This window comes from Montipora foliosa, unplaced genomic scaffold, assembly GCF_036669935.1.
Source record: "Montipora foliosa isolate CH-2021 unplaced genomic scaffold, ASM3666993v2 scaffold_378, whole genome shotgun sequence".
Lineage (NCBI taxonomy): Eukaryota > Metazoa > Cnidaria > Anthozoa > Scleractinia > Acroporidae > Montipora > Montipora foliosa.
The window spans coordinates 40,001-60,000 of record NW_027179677.1 but is presented as its reverse complement, the minus strand read 5'-3'; the positions used below and the strand labels follow the sequence as shown (position 1 = coordinate 60,000).

Here is a 20,000-nt window from a genome sequence, read left to right as displayed (position 1 = left end):
CAAACACCTTTTCAAAATCTGAAGAAAAACAGGAAGTGATGTTTTACTTTAAACCATCAGAGATTTTTGTGTGCACGGTGAGATGTGCTGTTGGGTTCTTGAACTACAGTCTTGGACAAAACTCATCGGGAAAATGTGACACGGAACTATAAAATGCTTATTCCACAGTTTGTGTGATAAAAGATTAGAATCTCCGTACAATGCCCCTCCTTTCAATTCAATAGATATTGTTTGGGAGCGAATGTCAAATGATGTTGAAGCCGGAATTTGTCCCGAGAGCTTTGTCCAAAATTGTTGATGCGACTGGCTCACTGCACTTTTACCAAGATGGCGTGAGCTACAGTTTCATACTGATGGTGGTTGTCGTTTGTTTGCTTTAGACTAGCTTTGAAGCACTTCAGATATCAAGGCAAAGAGAAAATCACTGCTCAGAGGTGAGATAACAGAAGATGTTAAACAGAGGCCTTCTGGCCGTTTCTTTCTTTTTCTAAAAGCGCGAAGTCGTAGTAGCGTATTTTCCAACCGTTGCGAAGCACTAGTGTGTCAGACTTCTGGGATTGCTTAGAAGAGCTGGAAATCCGAAATTCACAGACCTTCTGCTCCGAAACCAGTCAAAGGTTTTTAATGTGGGTACGAAAGAGTAGCTGTATCCGGAGAAATGATTGCATTAACCTATTGTGCTCCGAACTGCACCAGGCCACTTTTACATCATTATTTTCACGGGTCTATTTTATTTTTTAAAGCTCATAATTATAAGGCGTTCTTTAGAAAAACAATAAAGTAAATCATAAAAAAAGGTATACCATAGTGAAACATGACAATAAATTGCGTTGAAACTAAAATTTCTTGTATTCGTGTACTGACTTCTCAAAACCTATTGCAGCAAATGACATCAAGTAACTTCTTCACGCTTAATCGCACACTGTCCATCTTGCTTTACCTTTCCATGACTGAAACGGTGAACTCGATGGCTTCTGGCTTATCACTCCATTGTCAGAAGACCTTCCCAAGACATAAACAGAAACACCTTTTCCAACGATTTACACTTTACAGACTTAAAGACTGATCCCATTGCCTAATTTCAGCTAACCATAGATCCATATCCCTTGAGTCAATTTACCCTTGATTATCCTTTGTGGCGAGTTAACTTCAGCAGCTAGTTCACTTTGTCCTTACCTTAGTGACCAAGTTGAGCCAAAGTGTTCAAATGGCGAGAAAAGAAAAAAAAATGAATCGAGCTGAGTTTTTGTTTGTCATATAGTTCGCTATGTTGAAAGCAATAAAAAATAAAGTGGCTCACCAAGGGTAGCTCCTGTGGGCGATTGATCCACATTGTTCCCTATAAAACGGGGCCTATACACCTTTTTCCAAAATGGGCGTCTTTTAGATATTCTTTAGTTTTATTCAAATTAGACCTTGATGCCTTGTTCAAGGCAAAATATTCTTTTGAATTTTAAGCTTAAGAACGAGGCATTATGGGCTAGTTTGAATAAAAACAAAAAATTTATATGACGGCCATTTTGGAAAAAGGTGTATGTGATGCAGTTTATTCGCTTCAGTAAATGACCCAGATTGAACAATCCTCAATTAATTAATTAATTAAAGGTCGCCGAAACCACACAGTCCTTAGGCCTGTTTTAAACGTCGCATTTCACATGTGCCGAATCTAATGCAAATGAGCGAAAACAATAGATTTTTCTCATTTGCATTAGACTCGGCACATGTGAAATGCGACGTTTAAAACGGGCCTTAGTCTGTGCTAAATGTTCAGAAACGCAATGCTACGTTAATCTAAACACGTCTAATGAACTTCAAACGTCTAATACCTTTGCGTACATCCACTTTGTGGTAATCTCCTATTAACCTCATGCATTTTGTGCTTTAACAGGGAATTTGATTTCCTCAAAGCGTTATGGCGTCCATTGCACAATGCAAAGTATGAATACGGGTCGTACTCTTTTCTCATTAATTTGCAAGTTGTGTTTCCTGGTGTAACTTTATAAATGATAACGACCTTAATCTGTTGAAAGAGACCAGGTATTTGAAGATAAAATTTCATTGACCTTACAATCTTTAAAGTTTAACAAGTAAAATACTCGCCGTATTTTGCCTCTTCTAAGATTGGACTTCTTAAATATGTGGCAACTAATTTTCGAGAACGCCCAAGTTAAAACAACGTGTTAATTCCATTACATCAGTGTAATTATATATTCTGACAGTTTAAACGTTTGTTAAATCTCTGATACATTGTGATTCAGTCATAACACTAAATGCAAACGTCTTTCGTAAATGTCTTTACACCGTTGCCTTGGTTCATCAGTTTGCCTTTTTGCATCAACCTGATAACCCGCTTATGTCCAGCAATACACCTAATTGGATGCACGCCCAATTTTGGCATCCAATACGAAGTGTCCATTTGAGTCTAAGCCTTTGCTACCTATTTCCAACAATAATTAAGGGAGTGGTAAAGGTTATCGATATTTTTAGCTTATGGTAAATGCAGCTGTTTATCTTTACTTGACAAGGAGCATTTGGGGGACACTTTGAGTGACGTTAATTTTCTGTATTGCGAGACATAAGTGATGTTGAAGTTGGGGAGAAGAGCTATGTGACGCTTAGTGAAATACGTTTGCGTCCAAGTTGGTGCATTTCTGGACATATCTGATAACCTGACACTAAAATCCAATCATCATCACTGAATCATATACCTTTCATTTTTTGTTTTCTTTTCATGGTGACTTCCTTTCTGATTCTTTTTCCACTTACACACTGTGTTGCAGCACAAACAGCGAAACAACCAAACAGTTCCTTGAACAGAAATACCAAGGGGGTGTGTCCAACCAGGGAAAGACCCGTCACTCGAGAGCGGCAAGCAGTGGAGGTAAAAATTAGCTGCTATGGGGTATTTTATATCACGGGCCACTTCATAGGTGATCCTCAAACGTCAGGTTTGAATGCCACCGTATTTTCTCGGTTTCTCATGATCTCTAGGCAATCTTTTGTTTGTTTGGTTTCTGTTTTTTTTTATTGAGAACTGGGTAGCCTAGTTTACAGAATAATTTGGGCTCGTTTGAATTTCTCTTAAGAACGGGAAGCCAGTTCACAACAAGAAAAATCCAAGGGTAATCCAGGTGACCACCGCTAGGCACAAACGCTTGAAAACTTCGTTTGGAAGTGAATTACTACTGGTGGTTGGCAACCGTTGGGTTTCTTTCTTTATATCAGTCTTTTTCATAACGTTTGTAGCCATCAGGCCAGGGTTGCTGGAAGCATGTTAGCGCTAACCAGCGTTAAATCCCATGGAAACCTATAGGTTTTGATACCTCTTAAGTAACGGTTAGCGCCAATCAGGCTCCGAGCAGCGGGCACCAGGGCCCGATTGTTCGAAAGCGGGTTAAATTGCCTTAACCGGAGGTTAAATTTTAATCGCAGGTTAGTTGCGTTGTTCAACGGAAGGTTAACACTAACCTCGGGCTAAACGGTGGGTTAAATCTAACCCACCGAGCGAGCAGGGTTAAATTGTTAAACTCCGGTTAAATCAGGAATAAAGATGGCGGACTTGTTGTTTTGTGATTTAGGAGATTGTGATTTAGGAGATTTAGAGCCGGAACTCAGTGTGAAATCGACGATTTCACAGATGAAGAGCTGCGTGCTCGTTACCGCTTTCGACGAGAGTCTATTTTATTTATTACCAATCTTGTTGTTTTCGTGCTTTGCGTGAGATAGCTTAGGAAGCCATTTTGCAGAGCTCGCAACTTGCTCACCATGGCAACATTGTACGAATAGTTTATTATGGGATGCTAACCGCGGGTTAAACGCGCTTAACCCGAGGTTAGCTAACCTGTTCTCTAACCGCGCTTCGAACAATGCAATTCTAACAGCGAGTTAACAAACTCACGGTTAGCAAATTTAACCTCCAGTTAGGCCTAACCAAAGGTTAGTTTAACCTGTGGTTAAAGTTTAGTTTAACAACTGGGCCCAGAAGTGTAACTCACAAAACTGTTGGTGAGAAAGGGAATCATGAGGAACGGGGACACAGCTACCATCTTGTATCGGATTCTGGATCTGGATCGTTTTATTATTGTAGAATGAGTTATGTAACCAATCAAATTAAACGTGACGAGTGCAACTCGCCACAGTTGCGCAAAACGTTGTCCTCTCCAACAAGGGTTTCGAGTCCACCTAATATAGAAAGATTATAACGCAACATTATGTAACATGTGAATGGGGAACTGGATCCGCAAGATTCAAACACCTTGGAAGATTTTTAGGCTCTGACGATTTCCTGATGAATAAAGTTTGTAGCTATGCTGAATCGACTTGTTTCAAATCATAGCATTCTTTCTCTAAGACGTAGCGATGGGTAACACACTTTGTTTTCTTTGTCTTCTTTAGGCTTGAATATGGACATTCAAACTAGAGTCCTGTTGGAGGGTAATCTGGCGAACGAAGTTGGTCTGATTGTCTTAGATACGATTGAACTCTTTTGCGGTCATTTTAAGGTAAGTGAAAGAACGAATGTCAGTCATACGGTAAGCCCCTTTCTCATTATTTTGTCTTGACTCTACCACTTTTATATTGCTAAGTATGTTTTTCTGTATTAGAGGTGATTAGTTGAAAAAGCTGATAGGCACAGAAATGTTTACTTCCGTCTTCCGTGTCTATCTGTGGCTTAAAGACGTCTCCTGCTTAAGTTCCTTACTGCCAAGGCAACGTGACCAACTGATTCGAGTGTTCAGGACGTGGAACCCGGAAGTCCCAGGTTTCACACCCCGCTTTGTTTATTTGGGTAGTATTATATGCATCATTTGTATCCCGTAAACACCAATCCCCAATTTTACAGTTCATAACCTGCTACTGAGTAAGCCCATCGTTGGGCTGCAAGATTCATTAAGCATTTGATTGGCTTTATTAATATTTGTTAATATTTATTAAGCTATCCACTGGGATGTCGCTTCGCTCGCCAAAAAATAAACCTTGGGTGAGACCCTTATGGGAACCTTGCTGCATAAATAGGTCATAGAGTGGAAGTTGCTGTGGAAAAAAAGCGATGGAGTGGTTTTGTTGAGTATAATTATAATAAATAAAACATCGCATGAACTTTTTCATGCATTTTGTAACTTATGGCCACGTTGGTGTACTGAACATTAGTATTATGCAAAACGCGAGCGACATTTTGCATTTGTTTTGTACACCACATGGCCTGCTAATCACCTGAGTGCAAGCCAAGAATACATAAATTCACGGCCTTCCTGTCTGCTTTAGTTCCAGCTGGAGCAAGATGAGGGTGACAATATTTTGATGAAGAAGGTATGTTTAGTTACTTACTCGTTCCCCTGAATCGTCACCTGAAATCTTTCATAAAATCATGTAAGGCCCATAGTCGTGGGTTGTTTGTGATTATGGGAAACCTGGAAAGTAGTGGAAACTTGACAATTTCATTCTCTTCGCCTGGAATATCTTTCAAATTTGAGTGTGGTTACGTTGGAAATTCGGGTGCCTTGTGTTTTGGTTGGTTTAAAGATCCCGGAATGAATTGCTTCTTAAAAATTCCCTTTAGCAAATGGAGCTTTTTTTTAAATAACGAGTTTGGAAAGGGAAAAATAGTATTGGTAAATTCAAGGTCCTGTTAAGTAAGGGTCGATCATGCAATTTTACTATAACCCTAAAAGCACATTGAGCGACCCTTTCCAAGGAAATTGGCTTGAATTGGCGCCTCCAGTAATGAATTTCAGTAGCTGGGCCAGTAAGAACGCAACGTAAAAAAATATGTTTTTGGTTGTGTGTTGTGGCTTTTTTACTTGTTGTTTATTATTGTCATCATCATCATCATCATCCTCGGCGTTATTATATTATTATTATTCCTTATCAGGTGTTCAGTGTACTGTTGAGCTTCCTTCAGATTCCCCAATCAGAATTCATGATGAGACATGTATTTGCAAGCTTGAGATCTTACATCAACAAGGTCAGCATACACTGTTATAAGTAGCGTGGCCAAGTGCCGATCAAGGTTGCTTGGTAGTTTCAGTCCTGTCTAGTTTCATTTCTCTCTGTACATAAACATTTGTTGAAATCGTGGCTCATTTTAAGTCTTTGGTGATGGTTATAGGACTCCAACTTGATCATTTGTATTTCCATTAGAACGATATGAACCCAGTGTTAGTTGCTACGGTATCCTTGAAAAAATATGCCCTCTCAGTTGCATAATAAGCGGCTGGAAAACAAAAGAACGGCCACACTTTCAATGATCACATTCATTGGTTGAAGATCAAATCTTTCATTATTTTCCAGGTGTGATTAATATTACATGGAACCAGTCTAAAAGTGTCTTCAAACCACTTTAAATAATGTTTTACAATCATATTTATTTACACTTTTTTTCGAAGAATGCATTTGTAACCAAAGTAAATAAATATCATAATCGCTTACCGTATTTCTGTTTTCAAAATTTCGCGGAGACGCCATCTTGAATAATTGTGACGATTTCTCGTTAGTTCGGTTTGTCGCAGCGCAGTACGTGTGATTTTCAGTCTTCTCGAATTAGCTTGCCAATTTGCGGGCAATTTGGTGCAATCTTAACAGGAAGTCGTGGGGTGGAACGTTGCCATTGAATTACTTTCAAGTCACTTTCACCCATGTATTCATTTTAGCCGTAAAGGTTACCTTTAAAGCTACACTCAAATTTCTTCCAACCAAAGTAACGTCAAACTATGTCTGATCGTCAAGGTGGTTGCAATGTGTTAGCATCAGCATTGTGGGAGGGGAAAAACACGATTATTGTGTCTGCATTTCTGTTATTTTCTTTTACTCGTTCTGGGTGTGTAACAAAACAGGTCTGCCAAGAAAATATACTTAAGGAGAAGTAACGGAGAGGACAAAAGACCCACTGCAATTAATTCTGCGGAATGGCACGGCCAAACTTCGGTTTGGCTTCATAACTTCCGACGCCAAGCCGAGAGTTGACGCCGAAATCAATTGATGCGTGACGTAACCTACCAATCAGCATCTTTCCGACGGTTCATTCGTACATTGGAGCTGTGAACTAAACAAAAAGTCCAGTCCACTTTCCGGAGGCGGAGTCGATCTTCGAGGTTATGTTCGGAAATTTGATTGATGGAAGCTAAAATGCATTCACAGTTCGGCGCGTAGTGCTTGAAGGTCAGATTCCTCGGAATTGTAAAAATCGCATTAAAAGTTGCGGTTGCATGACTATTAACGGAAGGGAAATAAGCGGAGCCGCTTGCTCGATAATGGGGATTTGCCTTCTCTTTGTGATATTTCTGTCTTTGACATTCTCCATCACTCTTTCATTACCTTACCCACAGTTTCCAGCCGCTTTATACAGGGGAAGTGCGAGTTACTGTGGGGATCTTTGTCGCGAGGTACGTAGAATTTTCCTTTATTTTGAAAAAAAAAAGAAGACTATTCCCTGTTCAGGAAAGAACGGAATTTTGTCACTCTGGCGAGGAGCATTCTCGATTTTCTTGCTTTGTAGCCCATCTTCCTTTAAACAGAAGTTAAGCGGGAAGTTTCTTTGAGGATAAGCGATAAGCCCACTCCAAGCCGTTGAACATGTATGGCTCAAATGCACGGTTTTTGCCGACTTGCACTTCCTCCCTTCGTCAGTTTGGGTTTTTTGTTTCGGTTATAACCCCCTTCCTCTCCTCCCCCCCCCCCCCCCCCTCCTTTAGCTCCCCTCCACTTCTTGAACTTGAAGATGCCCACAACTTCATTTGTATTTTTATCTTTTTTTTTAGTATAAGAAGTTAATTGAAGCAGGCTAGAGATAACACTCTTTTCAGAGTTTTGTTCGATAAACTCCTTGTTCCTTGTAAATAAACCAGTCTTAACTCGTCAGAATTAGCTTTTTTCTGACACCAATTGGACTGGCTGAGATGTTCCGCCAGGGGAATGTCACATTTAAGTCACCTATGTCCAGAAGTGCACGCAATTAGAGGCGCGACCAATTCTCATATAGTATCTAAGGTGTTATTTACATGAGACCGAACGAACTCAGACCGGTATGAACTTGTACCGGTATGAAATTTTTGCAGCGGTTTACATGAAACCGGGACGAAATGCTTGGTGCCTGGTTTCGGGACAAAATGATATCTTTTGTCTAATAAATATATATATGGCGGACCCGAAAGCATACCTGGCTTGAAATTCCTCGACCCTGTCTGAGATTTGTTGTAATTCACATGAGAACGGTACGAACTCAGACCGCAACCGAGACGAGGTCAGGTCGGTCTCATGTAAACGCATAAGAAGAAGTGTATGAAGACCGATACGAATTCATGCCGGTCTCATGTAAATATCCCCTAACTCGTCAAGTCCTGTTAACGTGAGTCCAAGCCATTTTGCTACTTGTTTCAAACGATGAGGGAAGTATTTCGGTTAGCGTTACATTAAGGTTGGGTTAAATGCAGCTGTTAATCTCTCCTTCGTGAGCAGAGTATAGGGACACTATTTTATGTTAATTGTCTGTATTCGTAGACTTAGTTAGTTAGTTAGGCCTCTTCGTCCCCGGTGGGACATAAGGCCAGTATCAATCGCCTCCACTTTTGTCGGTTGTGTGCAAGGTGTTGCGCTTCGCCCCAGGTGATATCTAGTTGTTTAAGCTGGGAGATGATGTTTCTCCGCTAAGTGGTCTTCGGTCTACCGGGTTTGCGCCTTCCATAATCTTGGGCGCGAGTAGATTGTCTATTGCACTTCTCAGTTCTGTGTGAAGACTTTTATCAGAAGTGGTCATACTGCCAGGTGATTGGTTCGAATCCATAAACGGGCCAATAGTGTTAACTTTAATACTGGTTTCCGTCACAGGTAGTTTTTACAGGAGGGGTTGTTCGTAGACTTGAGTGATATTAAGCAGGGGGACACTTATTCGCTTATTAAAGCTTATTCGCTTATTAAATTTAGCTAATTTTTTGAAATGTCTTATTAACGTTTTATCGGAAACAACATTTTACCGTTAGAAATAAGGATTTGCCGATGCTTTTCATCAAATGGGCCACTAAGCGCTTTCTCTATTGTCTGATGTCACGCGCTGCTGGAATAATTGTTAAATGTACTCTGCACATTAATTCTATTTTTATGTACTGTATTTGAAATCTTTTACTGTGAGCACTGCCGGAGTTTTAGCTTTCCATTCCTTGTTCATTTTCGTCTTTTGCAATGCAACACTCCTATGTTAATGGCATTTTTCATGTAAACAGCGATACTTTCTCTCTCGTTCTGGTTTGACATGGTCTAGTCTTAATCCACCTCATATTTGTTGTTTCTGTCTTTCTCTCTGTTTAATAGATCCTGAGTTGCTGCAACTCGAAATTGAAAAGTCTGCGGAACCAGGTGTGTTCAGATTTTAAGAGCTGTACACTTGTCACTTTCCATTACCTTTTTTTTCTGTGAGCAGCCAATGCAAGCGTTTCTAAGCATGCTTTAATTTCACAAATAATGCCCCTCAAAGGGTAGATGTCATTTAGGTAATAACATTGTAATACATTCGGTTCCTACACAACTGATGCTTTGAGGGTTTAGCAACGTTTCATCGCTTTTTTTTCTTTGATCTTTTCGGACAGTTGAAGTCGTACAACGTGGTTTAAGGCAAGGAAACGTAATCTGACTATTTGTGATATTTTAGCAGTCATTTTAGATAAAACGCCTGAAATCATTAAGTGTTGTTAATTTTTGTAACTGTCATAAAGGTCATGAATGGCACAGCTAGGCGCAATCAAGTATATTTTTTCAAAACACATTCATCCCCTCAGAAATACTCACTACTGGGATCTTTGTTCGTCACAGGCCTGTTCGTTTCTTTATCTGCTGATGAGAAGTAATTTTGAATTCTCTGGAGCACAAGGTTGTGATCGAGTCCATTGGCAAGTAAGTGCGATATTACAATATTCAGCGCTTATTTTAGAATGTCCAACGAAGCTGCATTATTTTCTTCTGGTTTGTGGAATGCACAGCGTAATTTTTTAGTTGCATTTATACTATGCAGTGTTTGCCATTCAGACATTTTTCCGTTTCTGATCACGGCTAAAAGGCCCTTATCAATCCATTGTGTACATTGCAACTCGCGCAATTTGCTGCTTTAATACTTTCATAATTTTGTCGTAAAGGTTCGGGAATGCAATCGTTTAATTAAAATTTGCACGTTGAATCGTCGACTTCGTGTCGTATGCAGCAAATCGTTCTCATAGATTAATTTGGCTTCATTCGACGGACCATCAGAGACTACGAGCAGTCGTTTATCGGAAATCCAGTAAAACAAGGCAAGACAACATAAACAAATATTAAAAGGTGTATATAAATAAGCTACATTTTTTTTTTTGAAAAAAGGAGAACAAATGGCTAGTAAAAGCAAGTTCCTCCAGTCAATCTTCACTTTCACGTAGATTAAATTCCAAGTTTTTGCCAGGGTCGGTCGAAGACAAGCCGAAGCAGAGCATATACAGAATAGTTCAGTATCGATACGTAATCCCTTGCATTGCACCACTGTACTCATGTCATATTAAAAGAAAAAAATTAGAAATTAAAAAGACGATCTTGTTTTACAGGGAGAGAAGTGATCCGTCAACAAATTTCTTCACCTTTCATATGTTCCCATATGTAATTAGTATTTTTTGCTGGGAGTATGTTGAATGCAAAAGTAAATTGTAAGGCTTGTTTTGCTTCCAGATTACCAGGGTTAAAACGGCTGTATTATAGCTTTTCCTGTTTTTATCTCAAAGTCTTGATTTATGTAACTCTTATAATGCGAAATTGCAAATAAACGCGAACACTTATGTGAGTTGTTTATTTACCAATTGAACAAGAAACATTTTGTTAGCATTTTTAGAGAGCATTCATTTGTCCTCCCAGGGAAATAAAAAAAGTCAAATTGAAAATTTAGTCGACTTAGGTTAGGAACCAATTTTTCCCGGTTTGCATGAATTTTTGCTGGTTCACTTTAAAATCGGCTTCACCTGTTAAACCGAATCATTCCTCCCGTGTTGAATGAAATTACACTCTCATTTGTCGCGACCAAAGATCTTTCTCCTTTATCATCCAATTATTCGCGCGTGGGCGATCTTGATAAAAAGCTCTGTCTGTATTTGCCGAATCGCAGGCAGGTGATTTTTGTCATTAGTGTCAGTGATGTTTGAATAGTCTGCTTTGGAGATCGGCCCCACAAATAGGATCTACAATCTAGAAGACATTATTCTTTGCTTATTTGACTTTTTTGCTTGTTATTTTATTATTTCTTTATTATTTTGGGGGGAGAGGGTTTGAGCTGGGAGTATCCCCTTTGTCCCTGCTCAGTGAATTTTAAGCAATACTTTCACAGCTTGCGACTCGAAGTGGTTTTCTTTTCAGCTTTTAAATTAAATACAGCTGAAAAATGCAAATTGGGGAACATATTTTTTTTTTCGCATGCTTTTGCTGTTTTTACCGTTTTTTTTTTTTAGACTTCGCTTGGGGTACTAAGATTTGTAGCACCTGCACTTTACGAAACGTTGAGCTTCTCTGCTGTATTAAAATTAACTGAAAAGAGACGTAATATCGTCTGCAATCCTATTTATCGTTTTGTGTATTTATTTACAATTACATTTAAGTTTGTTTTCGGGTTAGGGGGGTGGGGAGATGGAAGAGAGCATGACTCGGGGAGGAGGCGAGTCAGTGTCTTCTCTACACTGGCATAATTATTCTTGTACAATATTTTCGCATCTTTCACCGAAATTGTCTTTCGTTTGAGTTTTTAAATTCAATACTTTTATTACAACATAGGAATGCCGAAACTAATAAGGCAAGCTGCCAAAGTGGCTTCATTTGTTTAATTGCTGATATCGATGTACTCATAACAATCAATTCAATTAACTTGTTTTCTGTTTTCTGTGCTGACATAGTAGAGCTCCGCTACAATAAAAATAAAGAAAACACTGTTGTTGAATTTGGGCTTTCTGTCCACTGAGCTCTTGTAGTTCTTGGGCCGCATGGTAGAGTACACAAGATGCAAATATGTGTCCCTCGTTAAATAACGTCTTTTGATTTGTGATTTGATTTGATCATGCTTACTTTATATGAATGACACAAATGTGCACTAGCCCTGTAAAGATAGCTAAGGAATATCACATGTGTACTTGTCAAAAGTCACTGACGGTCAAATTGAGCCATGAAAATAATTATGTCTTAATAAACCGACTGATTAACTATCAACTTAGTTTCATTTCACCTTAACTCTGTGCATTTGCGCGTTACGACGAAATCATGATGTACCAGTTCTTCAATTATGCCATCCTGTGTACTTTGTGGTCACGCCTTGAGAGCTGCTTTTTATGTCTCTATTTATCGATAGGTCATTGTGGCAGTCTCTAAGCTTATGGCTAGTGGTTTAAACCGAACAGCTGTCAATAACTGCCTCCAGGCGTTGAAGAATTATGCTGCTGAAGATAAAGGCATGAAGGTATTGTTTTTCTTTGTGTTTCTTTTTCTCTCTCTTTCTTTTGAGTAGTAAGACCAAGATCATGTAATACGTCCCTGCTAGCAGAGGTATCTTTTCTTTTTGCGTTCGCTGGGCTGCAGACGAGTACGGGAAAAGAGACCTCTGCCGTGGATCGACATTCATTTTGATCCAACCGCCGTCCATCCTGCGCATTCCTTTATAGTAATTCCGCTGTTGTTGAGTGAGCCCACACAACATGAAGTATCACGTGACGGTATGGTCGCTAAGTAACCGCCGCGCATGCTCAGCACAGTGAGTTTCGACCCATGGCAGAGGTCTCTTTTCCCGTACTCGTCAGCCCAGCGAACGCAAAAGGAAAAGAGACCTCTACTAGCAGGGAATTTTAACGCTTACTAAAGAACAGTTATCCTCTGTTTCAATGAACCATTTTTTAATCCTCTCAGCTGCACTGGAGTTAGCATCAAATGTAGATTATTGTAAATTAGTCTTCATTCTATACCTATGTATGTCCATTGGGAAGTTCTCACAAAGCTGCGCGATTCCGCGGAACATTGCCATTTCACTTTGCTGATGTTTTCGGAATTTCTATCTTCACTTTCAGCATACAGCGTTTACCTCTGAAGTTAAAGATCTAACGAAGAAGATCCACACTGTTTTGCAAGCGACTGCACAGATGAAGGTGAGCTGCTGTCCGTCTTGCTCATTCAGTGCAAGGCCCTTATTCGTACCACGTGATCATTTTACTTGGGGAGGCAGGCAGGCAAATTTGGTGTGGACGATGTTTTGTGGAGGCTGTGGGATGGGTGGAGTTGACTTATTAGTAGTACATTGTACCTGAAGACTGGTCATTTACTTCAGCCCTGTTGCCCCTTGATAACCGGAAAGGCAACAAAACATGGATGAATCTGAACTCTTCGTATCGTAGGACCAAGGATAAACAGTTCTTCTTTTTCAGTCTCATTGGTATTACGGTATAGGGAAAGTTTTTCTGGTCGAGTTAATTACAAAAAGAAGGGAGACAACAGGAGGGTGGACGGGTGGGGTGAGTTGTATTTTCAGCAACTAACATCGGCGGATATTATGTGTAATTTTGTGTCATTGTAAGGTTTCCTAAATATCCATTGAGGAGTGGAAGTGATGATGGGATTTCCTTTCTCCCAGAGAACCGTGGCGTGTGAAATTGTTATTCGCGTTCATCGGTGATTTTGCTCACCTTTTGGGGTTTTTTTGTGGTTTTGTATTTTATTCAAACAGGTTGCATAAGCTTTCGTCATTTTTACCTTGGTCCGGCGGTTTTTTTTTTGTGATATCAGTGGATGGATGAATCTGGTTTGTGTCGCCTTTCATGCAATAAGAACGAAAGCTGTGTCTAAAATTATAAATCGAATATAGGAAAATAAAGGTTAAAGTACTTATGTTAAAGTCGATGTTGGTTGGTTGCCGCGGGGTAATTTGCAAATATCGCCCAAGGTTTTGAATTTTATACTATCTACAAAGATCTTCCCTCTAAACCATCTTCCGATAGTTTAGTTACATTACATTGGCAAGAGAGTAAAGATTGTGATGTCTGAATGGTCTATCAACCGAAAAATGTAGTTCCTTACTTAAGTACAACAACAGCGTGATCCTCCATGTGTCACATAGGTACCTGTTTCTCGAAATCTCCAAAAGCGATTCGTGAAACTACCGTCTGAGTATTCTGAAAAATCGATCTTTCAACATGCTTTTAAGACCAGAGACAACATAACAGTTGCAAAGTTCATGAATTGACTGAAATGTTTTCCTTTGAAGATAGAAAGTTAAACGTTATGCACGTGAAATACGCCGGAGAATTTTTCAGTGTTCTCCAACTACCCTTTGAATTTTGAGGATCTTCCCAAGCGTTCAAATGTTCAATTTTGAAACTTGGTAAACACATTATATGAATTTTAGTCTGATTGATTTGGTTTTGCTTTGATTTTTCTATTTATGTTAAAGGCTACACTTTCCGTTTTTATTCACCGACGATTAAATTCGAGAACTTGTTCGCTCAGATTGCTACGTTTTTGCGACTTTATCGCAGAAAAAAGACGCGTACTTTTATACTCTGATATAGTCTTTTAATTTAAATACCATTATTTTTCTCAATTTTTTCCCAATTGCAAAAACTGCCTTAAGGTAATTTCAGAGCTTAAAAAGACGCCTCCTTGCAAAGCTCTAAGATTTCTGCAATTAATTTTCATTAACAAAAAGGTGTACAAAAACTAAGCGCATCGAGGGACCGGATAGCAAGTTAGTATCTATCCGTGCTTGTCTTTTTGTGCAACGTTCTAATGTACGTGCGGAAAATGAGAAGAAATTAACGGTAAGGGCGTGAAAAGATCATTACTAACCATACACCAGCCCAGCGGGTGAAATCAATCACTGTGTGCAGTAAAAAAAAAAATCAAATTAAAGTTTTACCTTTGCGATTGCTGGTGTTATTTTTATCGTAGATTTTTTACTGATTGACCGCCGTTTATCGCGACAAATATCACTTGGTCAGGATATTTAATGCAATTGCTTTGAATCAACTATGTATCGGCGAATCACGGTATTTGTTCTCTCGATACGAATGGCAATATTGGAACAAGATATTGAAATTGCATGATAGAATGATGTATCCCTTTTCGACATTTTTTGTAATTCTCGCGCAAGCATAGTTTATTTAGCTCTTTTTGAACCATTTATAATGTTAAGAAAATGAAAAATAAAATCATTGCTGCAGGTCTTCCTCTTTGGTACCTCGGGTTGTCGATCTCACAAATGCTCGATATTTGTTATTGTATCGCGGGGTCGATTTAGAGACTGTATCGTATCGCGGCTTTGATATCGATATCTTCATTATCATCTCGTGGAAGCCCCAATATTTATGTGACAAGAGAGTGGAAAAGTACGTGTGATGTTACCGTGCAGTCCTTCCTGTTATGTGTTATCAACAGAACGTATCTCTTGCGTGGCCTACGTGACAACGTGGTGTTTCAAATCTTAAACGAAATCTGATTCCCTTCGCATTTCTGAGACAAAACAACTAAGGCAAACAAGCTTTGATTTGGATTAGTATAAATTTGTGACGCCTCTGCCGTGGTAAAAGTCAGACATTATCAAACCAAAACTGAATTCGAGAATGGTTTTGCCAACACTTTCTTACGAGGACATTGTAAACGAGGTGTGGAATAAACATGGGCAGTTACGGGACAAGAAGAAGAAGTTGAGGCTTCATGCGATTGAGGAGCTTGCAGCTCATCAGCTAACTGTTCTTCCAGTTGTAACTTCCCCGTGGCTGCTGAGTCCAGCTAGTTCCCGCAAAGCTTTGTTTCTGGTAATTTGTCCTTTCTTGCAAATTTGGCAACTTAAAGGAATTTTTTTTTTTGTCGAATTTAATTAAGAACTAAGTGTATTTTAGCTTTGTTTATGGAAAAGGTGTTGTGAGTTATAGAATATGAAAATTTGTAAACAGTTAGTTTCTTATATAGTGTCGTCAATCCTGAATTCTTCAGTGGCGAAGTCTGTCTTTAGAGAGAAGTTTCTTCTATTTAAATTAGTAAGGGGTTTCCATCTGAGGAAATCAGGTGGAAGGTTCGTCCTAATCTTTCGTGCTTTCTGTTTTTATTTTTTTTAAATCTTTCGAAATTTGGTCTTAATATTCCGCTTTTAACAGGTTGGTTCTTGGACAAATGTCCCTCATTTTTCATAATTATTTAAAGAGTTAAAACAGTTGTTAGGTTACCTTATTGTGTGTGTAACCCGAGGTAGCAGCCGTCTCTCACCGAGAAAGCCTCATTTGAATAGCCAAGTCATTCGTTATGAACCGTCAGTGTCTTATCTTAAAAATAAAAATAAAAAAAATTCAGATTCGTCTTTCGTAAAACTTCTTCTATGTTGTGTAAACCAATTAAAACACCGTTATTGACTGTGCCTTCTAGGAATACGATGATGTCCCTGAGATGTTAGTGGATCTTCAGTACAGTTTGGCCAAGTCTTACTCTAGTACTCCGGAATTGCGAGAGACGTGGTTAGAGCACATGGCTGCTGTTCACGAGGGTCATGAGAATTTCTCCGAGGTAATTTCGTTTTGTTTCTTCACGTGACTCTGAAACTTCTTAATGAACCTTTTCGATAGATTAAAATTCAGGGTAAAAGAGAGGTTAAGAGGACAAAGAAAAAGGAAAGGGGGTGATATGTAGATATTTTGTGTTTCTATTGTTTTTGTACTCACTGTCTCACTATCAATTTAAATATTTGATATTTTGAAAATGGCCTATTTACTACTCGGAGTTAGGAGGTTTGGGTAAAAGATTAGTGATTGTCTTTTTGGTTGGTCTTTCCCTCTTAAAACCATTTATGTCACTTTATATTCATAGGCTGCTCCTGTGTTGTTAGAGAACTTTGTCTATTGTCTTTGAGAACGTTTCTTAGAAAATTCAGTTTATTGTGGTTTTGTTGTTGCAGACTGCTCACTGCTACATCCACGCAGCGGCTTTGGTGGCCGAATACCTGAAGAGACAAGGTAAGACGCAGAAAATGCGACAATCAACTGACTCTTCCATAAGCGAGTAGAAGACAAGAGAGGGAGTATTATTAGCATTGTGTTTAGTTCTTATTAATTCTTATTGAGGAATGAGCTAACTTTCCTACACGATGCTTTACTGGAAATCTGTTTTCCATGCATTTGATACTTGGTAGAAGCAAGTTTAACTTATATGGCTCTGAGGCAGGCTATTTCAGTCATGTATCACTTCTTCTAATAGGCCATTTTCGAAATATCAAATGTTCAGCTTCTTCTTGAGGCAGTGAGGACAAAAACGATAGGAACACGTTGGAATGAATGTGAAAAATATTTACATATCATCCACTTTCCTTTGTCATTGTCCTCTAGACCTCTCTTTCCGGCTGAATTTGAATAGATCGAAAAAGGCCTAATCATTATAATCCAACATGGCGACTTGAGGAAAGAAAGAAAGCGACACATTGAGGATACGAGCATATGGTTTTAATAAGCGCCAAGTATACTACGATTCATGTGACTGAGTGAAATTATATACTTTGCTCTTGAGTAGACTCTGTAAGTAAGTGTGATCTGGTTGATTCACTAAAATCGTCTAAAGGCTCCCGAAAACCTAGGAAACGTTGTGTACGGAAACATTGTTTCCCGAAATTTTTCCTCGGCGCGCAAACGAGGAAACATTTGCTGAAGAAGCAAAATTTTTCTGAATAAATTCACAAACAGTTTTGCTTCCCGGGAAGCAAATCTTGCTTCCACAACAAATGTTTCCTGGGGTCGCAAACTGGGAAACATTTGCTTCCGCAACAATGTTTCCTCGTTTAACGCATCGTTTCCATAGAAACGATACAACGTAAATAGCCCCCCTGAGAGGAGATGTGGTTGCTAGTAAAATACGACACAGAAAGATTGAAGAAAATAAAAGGGAATCGCGTAACGTTGGCATCGAGCATGTTGATCATTTCCGAGGGTTACTTCATCTTTTTTCGCACAGCAAGTTAAAGTTCGAATTGCTATGGATATTAGTTCTACTTTTTCGTGTGACTATTAAAGTACACTAATTTTTTTCAGAACTCCATCGTCACATGCCTATTAACGAATTCGTGTTTTTATGTATCCATTATTTAGGTACTTATACCCCTGGTTGCGCTGCATTTGCTCAAGTGTCTCCTAATGTAGTAGCGGACGAGAGTGTTATGAAGACAGATGAAGGAATGTCAATGGAACAGCGATATACGGTGGTTAGTGTCTTGACTTGTGTGAATTTTCAATTTTGACAACGTGTTTTGTCTGAGATTCCTTTGACGAAAGGAACAAATTGTGAAGGTTGTTGTAGGCCAGTGAGTCATTGACATCACACTTGAATTTCCACTCCTTTAATTTCTCGCACGAATACGATCTGAGCAATGAATAAGACCTCATATCATACAGAATTGAAGAAGAACAATTTTGATCATGACGTTTTCATTTTGTTAATTGAAGATAAGTGCCCAGAGTTTAGAGTGCTTTCCTTGAGGTCCGGACATCCCGGGTTCAATACCCGTTCCGACCACTGGTTTAATTTGATGCGTCTGGTAGTCCTTGGCTCAATCTCTCGGCTGCCCTTGTAAATAGCAACTTGGTTTGCCTCTGGCCATTTGGTATTATTCTTAAAGTTGTCGCTGTTGTTCTGTTCTGTCATTGGCCCAGAAAGTGGGCTATGTAGAGCGGTCAATTAAAATGTTTGTTTACTTTTTACTTCAGTGATTCGAGTAAGATATGGTGGGTACTCTATTGATTTGGGATGCTGTTAACGTGGTCACATTTTGTTTCGTTTTAAGGAACCATGAAGAATTGCCTTTTTGTTGTGTTAGAATTCTCAGTTTTTCCTTGGCTGTCATTGTTGTTTATTCAGCGTCATCTGGTTGATTTGTTGGAGCAATGTGCCAAGTATCTCGAGCGAGCGGAGCGGTATGAAGTCATGGGTGAAGTGTTTAAACTAGCGATTCCTATCTATGAACAAGAGAGGGACTTTAGGGTAAGACGGGGTTCACTGTTGGTGTCCATCTTGTATATTTTGGCTATCGCTTAGGTTGTTGCAAGGTCAGTTACAAATACCAGACTTTCTGCGGATTCCGCTTACCGTAACATCCAAATTCCATCAAGGTACAAATTAATTTCATTGCACTGATTTTGTTCAGAGCTTTGGTATCCGTCATGAATTCTTAGAACAGCTCGCATGGCTTGTGTTTGTTTGCGCCGTGGGATATTTTGATTGATTTTACGGTGTCGATATCATTGACGCAAAATCAAATTAAGCAGATTAATGTAATTTAAGCAAAGACGACGGCTACGGCAACGACAATGCCTCAAAACAAGAATATTATTAGTTATAAAAGTAAATATAATCGTGCTGCACGTGCAGCACGAATTTCCGTGCACCTCCTTGCCGTACTCCAAAAACCAACGTGCATGAAATCACCAAATTTTAGGTTTTGATGACAACGTGAGCATGTAACAATGAACCATTCATTTTATGTTTTAAAACCGTTCATACCTATCCAGTTATAGAACAGTTCGCCCGTATTGTACAAGGTGAAAAAGACGGAATATTCGCAAAATACTTGCGATAGTTTTATTTTGGAATGACGTTTTCGTTGCCGAAGCAGTCGACTTTGCTAAAATTCCTTATACCTTACTGAGCCACATTCAACGTCTTCTCTTGGAAAGATCAGAACAATTGAAGGGCTTTACGTATATATTTGGTATTCAACAATTTGACGCCAACTTTTCTTTCGTTACATTTGTTTGGTATGACTCTGGGTATTCTAAGAAGCGGTATGTTTAAACGAGTTCAGTGGTGTTTGTTAAATTGCGGCAAGCTATACAATGGCATAAATAGTCTGAAAACCATTGAAGTTTATAAATAAACAAGATAAAAATACATCCTGACATGAGTATTGTATTGTTTCACATCCAGCGCCTGTCCAATGCATATGAGAGCCTAGCCCAGGCCTACAAGAAAGTTGTTGATGTGATGGGCACTGGAAAAAG

At 39.1% G+C, this 20,000-nt stretch overlaps 1 protein-coding gene across 2 annotated transcripts in view; it reads left to right on the top strand.

Moving 5' to 3' along the window:
• LOC137987674 (dedicator of cytokinesis protein 9-like) overlaps positions 1 to 20,000 on the top strand; it is a 67,874-nt gene that overhangs the window by 36,240 nt on the left and 11,634 nt on the right. For both annotated transcript variants that reach the window (XM_068833747.1, XM_068833746.1), the window contains exons 26-40: positions 381 to 434; positions 2,781 to 2,881; positions 4,396 to 4,502; positions 5,266 to 5,310; positions 5,873 to 5,965; positions 7,326 to 7,382; positions 9,304 to 9,348; positions 9,802 to 9,882; positions 12,338 to 12,445; positions 13,047 to 13,124; positions 16,390 to 16,527; positions 16,916 to 16,973; positions 18,096 to 18,208; positions 18,862 to 18,984; positions 19,927 to 20,000. The exon at positions 19,927 to 20,000 is cut by the window's right edge and continues 40 nt beyond it. In XM_068833747.1, the coding sequence (XP_068689848.1) occupies positions 381 to 434; positions 2,781 to 2,881; positions 4,396 to 4,502; positions 5,266 to 5,310; positions 5,873 to 5,965; positions 7,326 to 7,382; positions 9,304 to 9,348; positions 9,802 to 9,882; positions 12,338 to 12,445; positions 13,047 to 13,124; positions 16,390 to 16,527; positions 16,916 to 16,973; positions 18,096 to 18,208; positions 18,862 to 18,984; positions 19,927 to 20,000 (1,275 nt within the window). The remainder of the gene's footprint in view (positions 1 to 380; positions 435 to 2,780; positions 2,882 to 4,395; positions 4,503 to 5,265; positions 5,311 to 5,872; positions 5,966 to 7,325; positions 7,383 to 9,303; positions 9,349 to 9,801; positions 9,883 to 12,337; positions 12,446 to 13,046; positions 13,125 to 16,389; positions 16,528 to 16,915; positions 16,974 to 18,095; positions 18,209 to 18,861; positions 18,985 to 19,926) is intronic.